This window comes from Pecten maximus, chromosome 3 (genome assembly GCF_902652985.1).
Source record: "Pecten maximus chromosome 3, xPecMax1.1, whole genome shotgun sequence".
NCBI lineage: Eukaryota > Metazoa > Mollusca > Bivalvia > Pectinida > Pectinidae > Pecten > Pecten maximus.
The window spans coordinates 50,853,595-50,873,464 of NC_047017.1; the positions used below are offsets into that span (position 1 = coordinate 50,853,595).

The following is a 19,870-nucleotide window of genomic DNA, read 5'->3' on the forward strand; positions in this document are numbered from 1 at the left end:
CTCATACATAGCTCTGATATCTTCCTGAACTATGTCCCTTCGGTACTTTCTCCCCGTGTCGGAGTCTTTTTATGCATGTTTGTCATCCGATTTCATTCCTCTTCGTGTGGTAACCAAAGCTCCTCTGACCTTGTCGTCTGCACTGTCACTCATCATAATGACTTGTCGCACCCTGGTCACTGACTTGAGTGGAAGTTGGAGTCTGGGTCATGAGCTGTACATGCCTACACTGCTGAAGTTCCGATGTACGCTCAGCCATCACCGAAGGTAACCGCTGATCCTCCTCTCCACTGCTTCCACAGATGTGATTGGTATTTCGTAGACAAGTAATGGCCACAAGAGGCTGGCAAGCACACCATGCTGATATATCCAAGCCTTGAACTTCCCTGGTAGTCCACTTTCACCAATTCCTCTACCTGCCTTTTCATCTCGACTACGCTGTTCCTGTCGTTAAATGAACTATCAAACCACTGGCTCCTCTGTAACTGCTGTATGTCCTCTCTCCTGATCTTGAACCTTTCCTCCTTCCCCTTGCCTGCCTTCAGTACGAGACTCCGCGACTTGGCTGGGTTGAATTTCATGCGTGCTAATATGACGAGGGTCTCTTCTCATCGTTCCGACAGCTCTGACAATCAAGTTCATAGCTGCTGTGGAAAGTGTCACAGATTTCGTGCACCCGGTGACTATTCCGACCTCAAATCTCTGCCAAGCTGTCATATAGTCGCCCACAGTGACACGCATGTTGAAACTGTCGAAGTAGTCCGTTAACAGTCTTTTAACTTCTTCGGCATGTGATATATCTCCTTGGTCAGCTCTACTAACTTGTGTGGTATGGATCTGTATGCGTTTGTTAAGTCAAGCCAGAGCACCGCCACATCACCTTTGATCTCCCTTACCTCTCTGATGATCTGGGTAAGTACGCCGGTGTGTTCCGCGCACCCAGAAACTCCGGGTATACCTCCCTTCTGCATTGAGATGTCTATGTACTTGTTGTCCAACATGTACTTGGTCATTCTCCTTGTTAGGATAGCAAGAATGGCCTTGCCTTGCACATTCAAGAGAGATATAGTTCTGAATTGGCTGATGTCCTTGGAGTTCTCTTCCTTTGGTATAAAGCACTCCTTTGCAGTGTAGTATTCCAGCTGTCTGCCAATCGGACTCTCCTCCAAACCCTAATCAAGTCAAATTTTCTTGACAGGATCCTGTAAACAGACAGGAGACTGGATAACCCGAATGACTTCCTTCCCGAAGTTTTATGGTACAAAATCATGAAGCGACATTTGACTGTGAAAAAATTCTGGTAACTAACTGCAATTTGGATAATATAATTTGGGAATATTTGGATGCTCCATATATAGTATATCTTCAGAAAGTATGCATATTGTAAAACAGGGACGGGTGTTCATTTTTACCGAATTTTAATCTAGCCCCTCAAAACGTCTGAAAAGGTTCTATACACACTAGGGGAGGTCCGAATGCATGTAGACTTAACAAATTCTCAAGTCTTTGTAACCCGATCAAACTCAACTCTGTACACTGCCGGCTGAATCTTTTGTATATAAAATTGTTTTTCAAATCAAAAGGTTAAACGTCATGTAACCATTACAATGAAAAGGAAAACATCCCACTGGATAAGGGACATTCAGAAATACCTGGTTTGGAAATGCTTTTTGATTGTTAGAATAATAAGACTTCCCGTGTGCTGATCCCTCAGCACGGCATAAGCACAGAATAAGCGCAAGTTTCTAGTGGACTGATCAAACTCTTAACACGCAGCTTTCTTATATACATTATGACATCATTATTCCCAGATTCTAACCGATGTTTTAGCCGACCATCACCAGATGATGGTCTTACGACCTCACTAGTAACAAAACCATTTTTAGCCCACGGTCATCAGATAAAGGTCTTATGCTCGACACACTAGTCCAAGATTTGAACCAAATGTTTTAGCCCACCATAATTTTCTTTAAATCTTTAAACGCCTCTTTTGTTTCGTTTCAATGGCAGGAGTCTGTCCAAATTCGGTCTGAACCATTGTTGGGGTAAGGGAAATACATTTCAAATAAGCTTAGGAACCCAGGTAGGGCCCAATAAGAGAGATTTTGCTAATTCGTAAAGATTTTTGTTTTCATTAGTCCCCATATCAGAGATACGGGTGCCCTATAGGAATCACTCTGTCAGCCATCCGTTTGTCCAACTACAAATTTAGTTCTCGGCTGCTCACTTTATCATTTACTGACCTATTTACATGAAATTAGGTAATGATGTTCAGTTTACAAAAAAATATATACTGAGGTCAATAATCATGGTTGAATTCTGTATCTTTTTCACTGATGAATAATTCATTTTGTTATAACATTATGAAGTAAAGTTGGTCAGAATTACACAAGGAGTCTCAGCAAGGATCAAGGTCACTACGTTCAAAGATCAAGGTTATTTGGGCCCAAAGGTCAAGGACAATGACCCTGGTTGTAAGTGGGTGAGGTAAATATAATATTTAAATAAATGAAATACTGGTATTTACATTGCCCAGCAAATATTGAGGTGAAAGGGGACATGATTCACATCACAGTCCATGTATAATTTGTCTATTTGTCTGTCTTGCTGTTGTTTTTGAAGTCCAAATGTCAAACGTTCGGAACCAAAAAGCTAAATGTTTGGTGAAAGTGTTGACTGTAATGCACAATATTTTTTTAAATTTTCTGCCTTTATTCCCACATCTAAGACTGGGAAGTATTTGTAATACTAGAAGACCAGACGGCCTGTATCGCTCACCTGGTTAATTTGAGCAAACAAAAAAATAATGTTCATGTTATATTTGCTAATGTCGAACAATATGCTACATTGTATATGTATGAGTATGGGGTGGGATCTCAACTGCTTCAAAGATATAACCTAGAAACGCAGTCAAGACTCATCAAGATTGTGTTTAAAGAAACCTAAAATCCCATGGGGTGGGAAAAGACCCCTGGGCTTATTTTCACATCAAGATTGTGTTCATCTCTTAATCTTAATAGTTTCAAAAATGCAAGAAGTCCTTTATAGCAATTTACTCAAATTAATCCCTTTTGTCCCGCCCCTGAGGACCCTGGGGATCAGCCCATCATTTTTATAACTTTGAATCCCAGCCACCTAGGGATGTTACCACTGAAATATCAATGTTAAACATTGCTTAGGTCCAGAGAAGAAGTCGTTAATATCAATATTGCCAAATGGACCCCTTTTGGCCCCGCCCCTAAGGCCCCTGAGGGTCATTCCCATCGTTTGTATAAATTTGAATCCCAGACACCTTGGGATGTTACCAGTGAACAAGTACTAATTGTATCGGCAGCTGTATAATGTCACTCAAACTATGTTTTTCGTAAGAGGTACCATTGTGTTCAGCTTCCCTCGATACCAATTTTCATCGAAAACGAACAATATCTAAATTTCGACCAATCAGAGGCCAGGATTCCGTTACCATGGCAACGGACGATTTCGTAGTAGTACCATTGTGTTCGGCTTCCCTCGGTACCAATTTTCATCGAAATCGAACAATATCTAAATTTCGACCAAGCACAGGCTAGCTAGGATTCCGTTACCATGGCAACGGACGATTTCGTAGTAGTACCATTGTGTTCGGCTTCCCTCGATACCAATTTTCATCGAAATCGAACAATATCTAAATGTCGACCAATCAGAGGCCAGGATTCCGTTACTATGGCAACGGGCGATTTTGTAGTAGTACCATTGTATTCGGCTTCCCTCAATAACCCTATGTACCAATTTTCACCCCACTTCGTTTGGGGGTCTAAAAAATATCGATGTTAAACATTGCTAATTAGGTCCAGAGAAGAAGTTGTTAATATCAATATTGCAAAATTGACCCCTTTTGGCCCCGCCCCTCGGGCCCCTGGGGGGGGGGGGGAGGGGGGGGGGGGGGGGGGGGGTAAGTCCCATCATATGTATAAATTTGAATCCCAGCCACCTAGGGACATATCAATGTTAAACATTGGTTAGGTCCAGAGAAGAAATTGTTAATATCAATATTGCCAAATTAACCCATTTTTGCCCCGCCCCTCGGGCCCCTGGAAGGTCAGCCCCATCATATGTATACATTTGAATCCCGCCCACCAAGGGATGTTTCCTACCTTTGGTTAAATTCTGATCAGCGGTTCAGAAGAAGTCTTGAAGTGTTGACGGACGGACGGACGATGGAAGCCTGACGCCACGGTATGGCATAAGCTCACATTGGTCCTTCGGACCAGGTGAGCTAATAACTAAAAGGGAATGCGTTGTCATAATCACAGAAATATACAGGCCTTTTGGATGTCTTGTTTGAGAAAAGATCAATTTTACATTGAACCGATAAAGATCATTCAATGGTGAGCACCGTGATTCATCTGGAATCTCGTTTGATGTTTGGTAACAGATGTAATCAATTAACAAATATCTGATGCCATATATAGAACCAGATTCAGCATTGACAGAATCAGTTACCCTTATCCTTTTACTGGTGTCAACATAGGCAAGATTGTCTTTTTATTAACAATTTTCAAAATAGTGTATACTTCACAGTCCAAATTCTATTTGTTTACAAATGCACCTCATATGTATCTCATTTGTATTGCAAAGTTCCATACTATATTTTGGAACAAAATTTTAGCCTATTTGACCCATGTAACCTTAAACGGAGGTCAAGGTCATTTATTTGAACAAACTTGGTAGTCCTTCACCCTAGAATGATACAGGTCTAATATCAATTTCCTGGGCCACTTATGCCTATATTTTTCTTCCTATGCTGGTTTGATGCTAGATCGAGTTATGCATCTGGCCGTGGGCATGTATTGTTCTTTATATCTTCAACATGCCTCTTTGTTGATATCACATCGATTAATTTTTATTATTCTTGGTCTTTATTTGCATATTAACAGTTATAAAAACAGTTCTGAAAGAGAAGAATAAAAAAAATATACCACAATTGTATGTCTTAATATAATCGATATTTAAAACAAATCACAATGTGTATACAGAATTTAGCAGTTATTCTTAAAAGGTTTTAAAAGAAAAAATCCAGGGCATATAGCTAAAATTTTGTAAATACGTTGCGCCTCCGCCGGGGATCGAACCCTTTACCTATCTAGGCTCTAAGCAGATTGGTGCATATTGTGACAAATTAGAATTTACTAGGGTGCATTAATATATGAACTGTACTACATAAATTATACTAATGTCAATGAGTAATGTAGTGATATTGAAGCATCAAACAATGTACCAAAAGTATACCTTTTTACCACTAGTGCAATATGAAGTGTGTACACTTATCATAAGTGTAGTATTATATGAAATTCTGAAGAAATATCAAATTATGTACAAAGTTTATACACTGATTACCATAGAGGCAGTAATCTATGAAATATTGAAACATCAAATAAAGTATCAAGCAGTAATATGTGAAATGTTATATCAAAAGATGTTAAAGTATGAAATATTGCATCAAATAATATACCAAGTTATTGAAGTGTACTTACATATTATTAATGTAATGTACGAAGTTGAATTATCAAATGATGTTGAAGTATCAAATGATGTTGAAGTATCACATGATGTTGAAGTATCACATGATGTTGTGATGTTGAATTATCAAATGATGTTGAAGTATCACATGATGTTGAAGTATCAAATGATGTTGAAGTATCAAATGATGTTGAAGTATCAAATGATGCTGAAGTATCGCATGATGTTGAAGTATCACATGATGTTGAAGTATCAAATGATGTTAAAGTATGAAATATTGCATCAAATAATATACCAAGTTATTGAAGTGTACATACATATTATTAATGTAATGTACGAAGTTGAATTATCAAATGATGTTGAAGTATCAAATGATGTTGAAAAGTATCAAATGATGTTGAAGTATAAAATGATGTTAAAGCATCAAATAATGTACCAAGTTATTGAAGTGTGCATACATATTATTAATGCAGTAATGTACGAAGTGTGTAATATTAATATGAGTGCATTAATATATGAACTGTACTACATAAATTATACTAATGTCAATGAGTAATGTAGTGATATTTCAAGTGTATTTAGCAAGATATTATTTTGGCACTAGTAACTTAGTAATATATACTTACACTATAAATGTGCATATAGAAGGTGTATCAACTAAGTATACATATTATAGAATTATAGGTCATAATGTTCCAATTATGTTGTTTAAGAAATTTTATTATAGAAACTATAAGATATTTATAACGCACAGATATAACCTACATAAATAATATAGCATTATGCTAGATAAAATACATTGCATAACACTTAACACACAAGGAATTAGAGAAAAACAAAAACGAAATAGACTACACCAATGGATAAAACAACAAAAAGCAAACATAGTATTCTTACAAGAAACACATTTCACAGAAAAAGAAAAACAGTATGTAAACACAGAGTGGAATGGTTGTATACAACACAGTTTTGGCACAAGTCAGAGCAGAGGAGTTTCTACTCTCATTAAAAATAATATTGATTATGAAATAATTAATACATGGGCGGATAAAGAAGGGAGAACACTAATGATCAATACAAAAATAAATAATAATGTCTACACTCTAGTTAATTTGTATGCACCAAATGACAGACAACACAGAAATACCTTTTTACAAAAACTAAAAACCCACTTATTAGACTTTTCCCAAGGCTTCATAATTATAGGCGGTGACTGGAATGATATTCAAGACACAAATATTGATAGAAAATCAGTAAATAGGGTACAAAAACCAGTAAACAATCTTAAGGTATTGAAAAAGGAACATAGTTTAGTTGACCCTTGGAGAATTTTAAACCAAAATACACAGCAATTCACATGGCGTAGGAAAAATTCAAATAGAGAAGCAAGTAGAATAGACTTCCTTTTAGTTTCGAAAGAATTAATACCAAAAATTCTAAAATCAGACATAAGGCCAGCAATGATAAAATCAACAGATCACCAAGCGGTCTCACTTATAATTGATATTAAAAATACACACAGAGGGCCAGGATATTGGAAACTTAACAACAGTCTACTAAAAAATGAAAAATATGTAAAATGTATTGAAAAAATAATAATTAGATGTATAGATACCGCGGAAAAAAATCCAGATCAAATTGATAAAACTTGGGAATTGTGCAAAATTGAAATTAGAGAAAAAAGTATATTATTCAGCAAACAATTAGCAAAACAAAGAAAAGATGAAATAAAAGATTTAGAGAATGACTTGAAAAAAATGTATGAAAATAATGAAAACTACGAAGAAGAAATTTCAGAAACTGAGAAAAAAATAGAAAATCTATATACAGTAAAGGCTTATGGTGCACAAATAAGATCACGTGCCAATTGGATTGAAGAAGGAGAAAAGAACACAAAATTTTTCCTATCATTAGAAAATAAAAGACAAACACAAAAAACAATAACAAAAATAAAAGATGAAAATGAAAATGTTTTAAACGACCCAGAGAATATTTTAAACAGATTGAAGCAGTTCTACGATAAATTGTATAATTCCAAAAAAATAGATCCAACAGAAATAAAACAATATATAGAGAGAACAGTTTTTGAAAAAACCCTAAATAGAGAAGAAAGTGAATCATGTGATGGTCTCATCACTATAGATGAATGTACTGATGCCATAAATACTATGAAATTGAATAAATCACCAGGATCGGATGGATTAACAGTTGAATTTTACAGGAAATTTTGGAAATATCTTAAATACTTTTTACCTAAATGTTTTAATGAAAGTTTTAAAAAGGGAATCATGACCAGATCACAAAGGGAGGGAATCCTTTCCTTAATATACAAAAAAAATGATCCACTTAATTTAAAAAACTGGCGTCCGATTACACTATTGAATATTGATTATAAAATTATAGCTCGATGTTTAGCGGAAAGACTTAAACAAATTTTACCAAAAATTATAAGTACCGATCAGAATGGGTTCATCAAAAATAGATATATTGGTTATAACATCAGGCAGATACAAGATATTATTGATAATGCTGGAAAATTTAATATCAATGGTGCAATTTTATTTCTTGATTTCGAAAAAGCATTTGACACAATTGAATGGGATTTTATTTTTGAAACTTTAAAAAAATTTGGCTTTAATGAATCATTTATTAGTTGGGTAAAACTACTATATCAAAATATTACGTGTGCTATATGCAATAGTGGGTGGATATCAGATTCAGTAAATATTTCGCGTGGAATTCGTCAAGGATGTCCTGCCTCAGCGTTAATTTTTGTGCTAACAGTAGAGGTTATGGCAATAAACATAAGAAAAAATGAAGAAATAAATGGTATAAAAATAAACAATAAACAAGAAAGGGCATATAAAATTTCACAGTTAGCTGATGACACAACCCTATTTCTAAGCTCAAAGCGAGATATTAAAAAAGCACTTAATATTATTGAAACTTTCGGTTCATATTCAGGTCTGATATTAAATCGAGAAAAATCTAAAGGTCTAAGACTTGGTAATCAAGTAATGATAGAAGATAATTTTGAAGGAATTGAATGGTCTGAAACTTCGATAAAGGCCCTGGGAATTTATTTTGGTTTAAATGTTAAAGATATTCTAGAAAAAAATTGGGAAGAAAAAATAGAAAGTGTGATAAAAACAATAAATATCTGGAAACGAAGAAAGTTATCATTTATTGGGAGGGTTCAAATAATAAAATCACTCCTAATACCAAAATTAACATTTCTTTACTCAGTTATCTATGCCCCACCACATATAATTAAAAAAGTAGAAAAACTAATACATGAATATGTATGGGAGGGAAAGAGAGAGAAAGTGAAAAGAAAAACAATTATGAGAAGTTACGCTGAAGGTGGATTAAATATGCTAGATGTAAAATCACACATAAACACAATAAGAATAAGTTGGATAAAAAGATTTTTGACAGCAGATGATGATGCCCTTTGGAAAATAATCCCTAAATTTCAACTGGACAAGTTTGGAAGTAATTTACTTATATGTAAAATGAATCTAGATAATTTGAAAAATTTAGAAAGAACAGATGATATTAATCATTTTTACTATGAAATAATATCAACTATAATAAAATTGAACTCCAACCCACAGAAACCAAAAGATTATAAAGACATTCTGTCTCAAATAATTTGGGGAAACAGATATATAAAGCTCAAAGGAAAATGTTTATGTTTTAATAATTGGATAAAATCTGATATTATAATAATCCATGACATCCTGGACAACAATGGTAATATAAGTGAACAGAAAATACTTCAGAAACTAAAAATTAAAACTAACTGGATAAGTGAAGTTAACAAAGTTAAAAAATCAATACCGGGTGCATGGTTAAAGAAAATAAAAGATACAAACACTAATATTGAAAATATCACTGTTAAAAAACAAAAGAAAGTAACATTAACCTTGTTAAAACAATCAAACCTAGACATCAAAAAATGCAAGAATCAAAATGTATACAAACAGTTAGTAACAATGACATCAGAAAAACCGATTGCCTATCTATATTGGTTAAATCACTTAACAATAACAGAAAATCATCTTAAAAGTGCATGTAACTTTATATTCTATAAATTAGAAGACAACAAATTAAAAGAATTCAGATGGAAATTATTAAATAAAATACTGACAACAAAACAAATACTGTTTCAATGGAAAATAACACCAGACCCTCATTGTAATTTGTGTCAAAATATTATTGAAGATTATGAACACTTTTTCATAACATGTCCATATTTAGCAAACTTCCAAAGAATCATGAAAGACATTTTTTCGATATTAGGATATAATAAAAACATGTTCACACTAAACAATTTTGTCATTGGTTATAAAATACAATACCCTAAATATGATGATATCAATAGGATATTAACATACATAGGTTTTTCAATATACAAAGGATATTGTGTAAGTGAAGCAAAAACAAAACAGATAAGTCTACATTCTATATTAAAACAGCACTTATTAATGACAGAACATGTTAATAAATACAGAAATAAATCCTTTACACCAATCTTCAAAACTGTTCTTCAGTCTCTTCCTGAATAGATAATGAATCCTGACTTCTAATAATCCAGTTTTGAGTAGAATATTTCAATACACTGAACTGCATCCTGTAGTAAGATACACTGTACACAGGAACACAACACTCTCCAACTGAAAATAGATTAAAAAAAAAAAAAAAAAAAATTATTATAAATATTTTAACAAAATGTAAAATTGAATATTGAATATTTTTAATAGTACAGTCTAATATGCCTTATAAATGAAGCATGACCAACAACGTGTACACAATCACAGGCACCTGCAGATCACGACCACGTGGAGTGAGAAAACAAAACACACACGTGAAGGAAACAGACATTAGCAAATTTCAATACGCAGATATTGTCAAGATACAAATTTAATTTTAATAGTAAGTACTTACCATGAAGTTGATAAAAATAACGTTGCATCGAACTCGATAATCACTAGACGATACGTACACTGCACACACACAATCCACATGCCCAATATAAACCGGAAATGTAAGCATAGCGGGTAATACAACGATACGGTCGTCGGATAAGCGGATTTAAAAAAAAACAACACAAAAACCGACAAATATTGTAATGTGTATTGCTATAAATCTGAGTGAATAAAATGTTTGTTTGAAAAAAAAAAAAAAAAGAATTTACTAGGGTTTCAGTTAATTTACAAAACAAATTTTTCGTTCAAAGTTTATAATTGTTAGAAAGTCAAGTCAATATCCCGAATTCGCTTAAACATTTGGAATAGCTTTTTGACGCTATTTTATTTTAAATGATATAAGTACATGTATATTTTTGTTGGTCTAAGCGACATCATTTTTATCAACTTCCGGTACAGAATGAAGCCTGCAAGCCTGTGCTGACAATTTTATTCCAACACTGTATCTAATTATATATCGATATGTATTACAACTATGCCTTAATTTGATAGTTTATGTGGTATTTCAGACTATACTGCACGCAAACCTTCAACTAGGCTAGCCTACACATGTAATTGTTTTTAGGAAAAATGGATTCAGCACGATCCGTCTTGATCAGTTGAAAATACCGCTGTTTATCGGTGTTGATTTCAATTCCGATTAAAACACACAATCGATATGGATAGCAACATGTACCAGTCATATGGTACAGGACTGACGCCACAACACCAGCAGGTGGGGGAGTTTTTTTTTTTTTTTTTTTTTCTAATGGTTTACTTTTACTTATTTTAGAATAAACTACAGTGATGCAATGTGTCGGCAACTTGCCCGAAATACATATAAGTGCATGGATACAGAAGAGAAGCAAATCTTTGTGAATTCTTACTTTGAATCGACATGTAGGGTTTTATATGTCAGTGTAACTTTATACACTATTTGTCGATTGGTATAATATTGTAGATGTAGCTATATAGAATAACAACAAAGAAAACATTCGAATAACACCAGATAATATATTTTTTGTAACAAGACAAAAAAAAAAAAATAATCACATCAACCTGCTCCTAAATGTAGATATAGATATGACCTTGGTGCATAGTCAGGATAAGTTGGGTTTTTTTTATAAAGAGGGGATTATATTGTTTATATTTTATATATTATTATATTTTGTTGCATTTTTCCAACTTAAGAGTCCAATGATGTCGCCAGCTCTAGCAGGATTTGGCCATGGACTTACCCCAAATCCAGTTATGCCTCCATCCAATGCTCCAAGTCTGTATCCACCGACCCCTACACCTGGTGGACCAATGACAGCCCCTATGACCCCAATATCACCTGCTACACCAGCATCAGAAGCAGCTAGCCTCATGCCGCTGAGGCCACAATTACAGTATGTTGATATTTTTTCTTTGTACATGGCCATGGACATTTATTGCTTTTATGCACTCATTATTTATCCTGCAGTCTGACTCATGGCTGGAAGTTGAACTACTCCAACAATGTTAGAGGATAACACGACGAGAAATTTATGACAGGTGCTGTGTAACCTCTAACTTCCCAAGGCAGATTTACATTGCGCAGAATGTCAAGTTTTCAAAGTCAGGATTTTGATCATGTCAAGCAGCTAATTTATGTCTAAGTGTTTAACAGTGTCATGGTTTTACCTCTTTTTTTAATGAATCCATCATTAAATCTACAAAAATGGCACTCAAAAACAGACAATCACGGTTATTTACATTTCCAGGATTCATTCTGGTAAATAGCAGCCTGATAAAAAGAAAAAGGGAATTTAAGGCAAAAACAAACGAAAAGCAATTTGCTTTGCACTTTGTATATGTTCCGCTTGGTACACAGATTCCGTATTTTTCACAACCTATGCCACCATGTGCGAGATAGGTTACATGAAGCAGTGGAATGGTGTAGCAAAGTGTTTTGTGTCAAAGTGTTATTAGTTTGGTGTGAATTAGTGATTGAACTGTTTAAATGGGATATATAATACCTACGTAAACTGTAAGTACATACTGTTGTTACCAAGTTAAGACTGATGAATACCAATTTTAACATCTCCTTCTTTCTTTTCGTCCTAAAATCAGGACAGAACTTGTGCTGTGTCAAAAAGAGTTCGGTTACTAAAGGTTGGTTGGTGTCAGAACCAAAAAATGGCCAGAGACCTTCTTCTAGCTGATGAAGTAGACGTTGAACAAGTTAATGTTCCTTTCTCCTGATAGTATTTGTGACTTATTCTCTTTTCAGAAATATTGTGTGTACTGTAAACTTGGGATGCAAGCTTGATCTGAAAAAAATTGCACTCCATGCAAGAAATGCAGAGTACAATCCAAAACGTTTTGCTGCAGTTATCATGAGAATTCGAGATCCTCGGACCACAGCTCTGATCTTCAGTTCTGGAAAAATGGTGTGCACTGGGGCCAAAAGGTAAAATGTTATTTGTTGACCCTGTCTATAAAGACTTCTCAAGGTACTGTAGCAGAAACAATTGGCCTATAAATGGCCTATAAAGGAAGATGGCCATTATTATATAGATATTCTGTAGAATCCTACATATTTGAATATCACATATCAAAACTTTCTCGCACACAATATTAATAAATTTAATTTAATTTAATCTATATTGGGTAAGTGGAATTTTTTTTATTGCATTTTTGCCACTGAAATATAGAAATTTATCAAACTAATAAAAATCATAATTCACTGCAGCAATATCGGTGAAAATATAAGATTTTGCAGTGAAAATATAACTTTTGCAGTGAAAATATAACTTTTCCGTTTTCGACCAATCAGAGCGGACCTTTGTATTCACCTCATTGAAACTTACTGATTTTTCCAATTTAAGCGGAGATAGGTAAATTGGTTATTTCGCAGTATTTCTGAAATTTTCAGACTCCTTTTTGGTAAAATATCCACTTGACGTTAGCTATTCATGCACAAATTCTCCTATAACAGCAGAAAACACTTAAATTGCGTTGATCAGTCCTTTCAAAATGACGCTGTCAAGTTGACGTGGAGTAACGTCACAAAGAGATGACGTCATTCCCACACTTTTTGACACTATTAATTTTCCGATGTTTTAAAAAAAAATATTCTAAGTTAATGAATGGCAATAAAAAGAAAATTTAATGGTTTCCCATTGAATTAAACATTTATTTCACTCGGAATATTTCGCCATTTTTCACTCATGCTTCGCACTCTTGAAAATATTGATATCCTGTCATACTCGTGAAATACATGTTACATGTATTTAAAATGGGAAACCATTCAATATCCTCTATATACAATAAACTGTTTAAGATTGGCTACTGAAACAGGTGGCCTTTATCCACAATTTTAGCTCACCTGGACCGAAGGTCCAGTAAGCTTATGCCATGGTGCGGCGTCCGAAGGTCCAGTAAGCTTATGCCATGGTGCGGCGTCCGTCCGTCGTCCGTCAACATTTGCTTCAAATCGCTACTAGTCAAAAAGTTATTGTTGGATTTTGACCAAATTTGGTCAGAAACATCCTTGGCAGAAGGGGATCAGATTATGCATAAATGGTGACTCTGACCCCCAAGGGGCGAAAGGGGCGGGGCCTAATGGGGAAATAGAGGTAATTCCTTCAAATCGCTACTAGTCATAAAGTTATGAATGGATTTGAACCCAATTTGGTCGGAAACATTCTTGGGGGAAGGGGAACAGATTTTGTATAAATGGTGACTCTGACCCCTGAGGGGCCAAATGATCGGGGCCCCATGGGGGAAATAGAGGAAATTTCTTTAAATCGCTACTAGCCATAAAGTTTTGAAAGGATTTGAACCCAATTTGGTCGGAAACATCATTGGGGGAAGGGAAACAGATTTTGCATAAATGATGACACTGACCCGCGAGGGGCCAAAGGGGCGGGGCCCCATAGGGGAAATAGAGGTAATTCCTTCAAATCGCTACTAGTCATAAAGTTATGAATGGATTTGAACCCAATTTTGTCAAAAACATCATTGGGGGAAGAGGAACAGATTTTGCATAAATGGTGACTCTGACCCCCCGAGGGGCTAAAGGGGTGGGGCCCCATAGGGGGAAAAGAGGTAATTCCTTCAAATTGCTACTAGTCATAAAGTTATGAATGGATTTGAACCAAATTTGGTCAGAAACATCATTGGGGGAAGAGGAACAGATTTTGTATAAATGGTGTTTCTGACCCCTGAGGGGCCAAAGGGGCGGGGCCCATAGGGGAAATAGAGGTAATTCTTTTAAATCGCTACTACAGTTGTAGTAATAAAGTTATGAATGGATGTTCTAAAAACAATTCTTGAGGTCTTTCAGACCCTTAGAGAGTCTTGACTTCGTTATTTCTTTAAAGCAGTTGGGATCCCCACACCATAACTGTATATACAGCATTGTTTGAGATTGACAAATAAAACGAATTGAACATGAACATGAACATTATTTTGACATCTGGTCTAATCCAACCAGGTGAGCGATACAGGCCCCATGGGCCTTTTGTTTAGTATTTCAAGCTATTTTCATTGACTTTCATGACAAATTGTCAAATTAACCTTTTAATTTACTGGTTACCATATATTTGTGTTATAATTGCAGTGAGGAACAGGCAAAGCTAGCTGCAAGAAAATATGCAAGAATTGTACAAAAACTTGGCTTTCCAGTGAGTGTCTTAAGTCAAGTTATTTCATATATACTTTTTTTTATAATTACTGGTACAAAGATACATGATCTTTTGTCAAGAAATCCATGTTTGTTTATCCATTTCAAAGACAACAATTCATTAATGACATGATAGAATGCACAGTATCAGTATCTATGGTTAAATATTACAACACTCTGTATTGAAATTAACCAATACAATATATATATTAACAACTTTTGATGATTTCTAACAAAACAGGAATGTAGTTGTTCTTTTAATAACAATTTCCTATCTTTTCAGGCAAAATTCCTTGATTTTAAAATCCAAAATATGGTGGGAAGTTGTGATGTGAAATTTCCGATCCGGTTAGAAGGTTTAGTGCTCAGTCATGGCCAGTTCTCCACGTAAGTTTGTCTGGTAGTCTATTGATATACTGATTGAAATTAAATGCAAATTGAACCAATCCAATTTGTTGTGTAGTAATAACCGTCTATTCATCATTTACACATATAACTACAATTGAACCAATCCAATTTATTGTGTAGTAATAACCCTCTATTCATCATTTACCTACATTTCCAAATTTGGCATGCAAATACTTTGTCTATGCCATCACGATAATTAACCTTAAATTGTTTTTATGATACATTGAGTTATCGGTGACCTTCACACATATAGACAGAAATTAAACATACAATATTTAGTTTTAAAAAACATTGGAACATTTTGGGATGACAAAATGCCCTACACATACATTAGTGTAAAATTTCATTTGTGATTTTTTCCCTCTGATTACCTCCTATAAATGCCACTTATACTTGATAATAGTATGTAGGTACTTCTTGTCAGAGATTGCTTACTGAAATAAGCTCAAATTCCACACTATACAGTGTATAACAAAATACTTGTACAATTTATTTCAGTTGGTTGTAGTCTTTATTCCTTGGTTTGTTCTTAGCTGCGTTAGTTGATAAACTCTTTAGGTCCGTCAAAGTCTGTGTGTCTTTAGTCCCATTTACTTATTTAAATCCACAAGAAAAAAGAGTTATGGCCCTTCTTGGTATCAGAGCACATCCTATGCAGGATATAGCTTACATAATTATAGGAATAATAAATGAAAAAAAAAGAAAATTTACAGTAGTATGAAATAGATTTAATACATTTTTGTTAGGGTGGATTTAGTATTTTTTACTGTTTATTATTTCAGCTATGAACCCGAGTTGTTCCCAGGTTTAATTTACAGAATGGTGAAGCCTAGAATTGTGTTACTGATTTTTGTCTCAGGAAAAGTTGTATTAACAGGTAGGTCACAAAGATATTGCTGTAAAATTAGAAAGATAATTGACCAAACATACTTTAATTAGTCCGTAAACAATGTAATGACAAAAAATTGTTAAATTTTACCAAGATGAAAATATAAATTTCATACTTGTAAGTCATTTGATATTGACCGTATATGATCATATGCCAAGCTTAAATGGATATGGAACACTCATAAAAATCTCCTGAGAATAATATTTCCAGTCGAACGTCAGACCTACCAATGTTGGAGAACAGTCTGTGAAGCTTACATTTTTTTCACGTGTTAGTGCTGATACATACTAGATACAGTCAGAAGGCATGTTGGCTATGACACCAGGAAAACGACAGAGCAACCTGATAAGATATAGATGGGAGATGACTTTCGTTTTTATGTGAATGATAAAAATTAATCTGCAATTACAAAAAAAAATCTGTCAAAATTTTCAATTAATGTTCACAAACTTTGACTTACCAGATTGTCTTTTGTACTTTTAGGTGCCAAAGTGAGAGAAGAAATCTATGAAGCGTTTGACAACATCTATCCTATTTTGAAGGGTTTTAAGAAGCAATAGAATTACACAACAGTCCCTGTTATGAGTGTACATATCAATAGCCATTGACTTTATCAATCATCATCGTTGACAATTTACGACCGTCAGGATGTTAATACATTATCGCAACTGTTTTTTTGCCAGTATTCATCATATTATTTCCTGAAATAGTATGATTCAAACACCTGATCAGTGTCATATTAAGTATGGATAACTAACTGTACCGCAGGATGATACTTGATACTTCAATATGTCTGTAATATATACTTTTTAGGTCACCTGAGACGAAGTCTCAAGTGACCTATTCTAATCGCCTTTTGTCCGTCGTCGTTGCCATCCGTCGTTCGTCGTCCGCCCATAAACATTTTCAACTTCATCTCCAATAGCGCTTAGCCAAATTCTATGGCTGAAGGTCAACCAAAATTGTGAATTATATGGTCCCCACCCCCCAGGGGCCAAAAATGGTCAAATTGACTAAAACTTCAAAAATCTACTTCTCTACTCTCAGATACATGTATATATGGTGGAATCAAACATTCTTCATAGATGGAAGGGTCTTATGGTGCTTTACCAAAATTGTGAATCATATGACCCTGGGGTCTCACGTTTGCCTCTGGGGAGGGGGTAAACTTTACTATAGTTTATATAGGGAAATCACATTTTTTACTATTATTAGTTGGATTTGTATTGGAATTCATTCTAACCTGGTTAACATTATCAGCATGTGATAACAGTTTGATCGTATGCACATGTTGGCCCTGACTTACCCTTTAGACTGATGGGTGGGGCCAAAAAGGGTCAATTAGATTAACTGAAATATTTCAAATCTCAGGTGGCCGTTAAGGCCCATGGGCCTCTTGTTATATTTTATTTATAGTTATGTGAAAAAGAATGTCACTGCTCTTTATTAATTGGTAATGTGACATATCGGTGTTGAATGAGTGACAGATTGCATGGTTTATCAGTTCGACATTCTTCCAACATATATTGGAATTTTGAGAGGTACTTTTTTGTCACAGATATTTGATGTAAATGTGTGTAAATGAAACGTCTCAATGAGAAATGGTATGTTTGACTATTTTTGTATGTGTATTATTACCAAAGTTGAGCTTGTTGACAGAAATCAATTGTGTATATACCAAAATATGTTTTGTTTCTGTTGCTAAGGTAAGTACCTGCTGTACTTTAAACATTTTAATCATGACAGATGTTGGTCATTCTCTACCTTAAATACTGTATGATATTCATCTCCTTTTCATCCATCTTTATGGTTAAGACTTTTTTGAATAACTGACATTTGAAAGGTACACAAGAATTTTCGACTCATTTGAAACTGTATTTATGTAAGAATGTATTGCATTAACTACACAAGGATATGTGAAGAGAAGCAGGGATATAGGTACTTGAATGTAGTTCTGGGGTTAACATCAAATTATAAACATTTTTACAATACTGTCTCAGCAGGGACATATGATAGACTTTATGCATCATCTCAAATAATAAATCTATGGATGGCTGGTAGAATAGCTAAAGATAAAAGAAGGTCAATTTTATAGTTTCGATATTTCGTGTTAACATTCCCTAGATCTACCAATGTATTAGCTTATTAAGTCCCCAAAACAATTTAAGATTAAAGGAGATCAGTTTTAAAATTTTGATATTCCACGGTAACATTCCAGTTTGGGAACTTATTGTATTTCCGCTTTCCGTCATAAAGTTTTCGGATTAATTTCTCGAAAACTGAATGTTGGATTTTCTGATTGGATGAAATTAAGACACAGTGTATTGTCTAATTTTAATGAAAATAAGTATTTACAGTTGGTAAAAGTATTACACCAGGAACATAATATTGACCTCCGTTTTCTGATTCAATAATACGATTTGCTGCCTTCTGATTGACTAAAACGTTTGAGACATAACTTTTGTTTCGACATTTTGAGGCATAGCTTTTGTTTCATTTGGCCCATCAATACAAATCTTTGTGGGAAGTATGAATATAGGACATGCCTGGCAATCATATCGTGGCATCTGATTCTTTGAAATTTAAATATTGTCTGAATTTGGTGAAAATTGGTATGTAGGTAGAGTTGACATGCTGATCTGTTCTATCGGCTTCTAATTGATGAAAATTTAAATGTCCAATTTCAATCAAATTTGATGTTTAGGGGTATTATCACTAAATATTGCATCTTTTTTAGCTTCATTTGAGCCACTGCTGGGTTAGTTTGTGGGACTTATTTGATGGGTCCCTTTATAACTAAATTTATTGAAGGTGCAAGTGATCAAAATACGAAACTGGCTGGTATTATCTTATACAGTAAGATTACATAACTTTTCTCCCGTTAAAACAATGTGTACTGTAACGAACATCAATTGCTGATGTCTTTTGCTCTGATAAAAAATATCGTAATCAATGTGAATCTTGTAGGGGTGATGAAGATTTAATTATCAGGAACGTTCCTATTGTATGCTGGTTCTATTTTGATTAACTTAGGTATTAAAAATGTTTTTGAACCGATTACGACAGATGCATGTGAAATCATGACAGTTTTTGACATCATTGATCACTAAGATACATGCTGATATTGTTTACCTGATAATCTAAAAACCTCTTTTGTAGAATAGATCTTGAGTCACAATGGCTTCATTGGTTTAATTCATTAGTGGTTATTGCAATTTATTTGTTTGTTGTAAGTGTGAATCTCATACTATCATACTTGTCAATCATTTGATTTTATGGAAACGTAACATTGTAACTGTGAGGAGAAGCGATATATGTTCTTCATACTGTATATGCGTTATCTGATCGAGATGTATGAGAAAGTTAATACAGTATTGAATATTAATGATGGGTGTAAATACAATGTAGTTAATTTTAGACTTTTACATTTTTTGAAAGTTCAAATTAAATTGA

The 19,870-nt window shown here is 34.3% G+C and overlaps 1 protein-coding gene across 1 annotated transcript; it reads left to right on the plus strand.

Annotated features, from left to right (window-relative positions):
* The first annotated feature begins 10,890 nt into the window (after nucleotides 1-10,890).
* LOC117324483 (TATA-box-binding protein 2-like) lies at nucleotides 10,891-17,448 on the plus strand. The gene is made up of 7 exons (XM_033880362.1): nucleotides 10,891-11,205; nucleotides 11,661-11,860; nucleotides 12,724-12,903; nucleotides 15,058-15,121; nucleotides 15,404-15,507; nucleotides 16,311-16,405; nucleotides 16,901-17,448. The coding sequence occupies exons 1-7, from the start codon at nucleotides 11,149-11,151 to the stop codon at nucleotides 16,975-16,977; spliced, it is 777 nt and encodes a 258-aa protein (XP_033736253.1). The 5' UTR covers nucleotides 10,891-11,148; the 3' UTR covers nucleotides 16,978-17,448.
* Nucleotides 17,449-19,870: the final 2,422 nt, after the last annotated feature.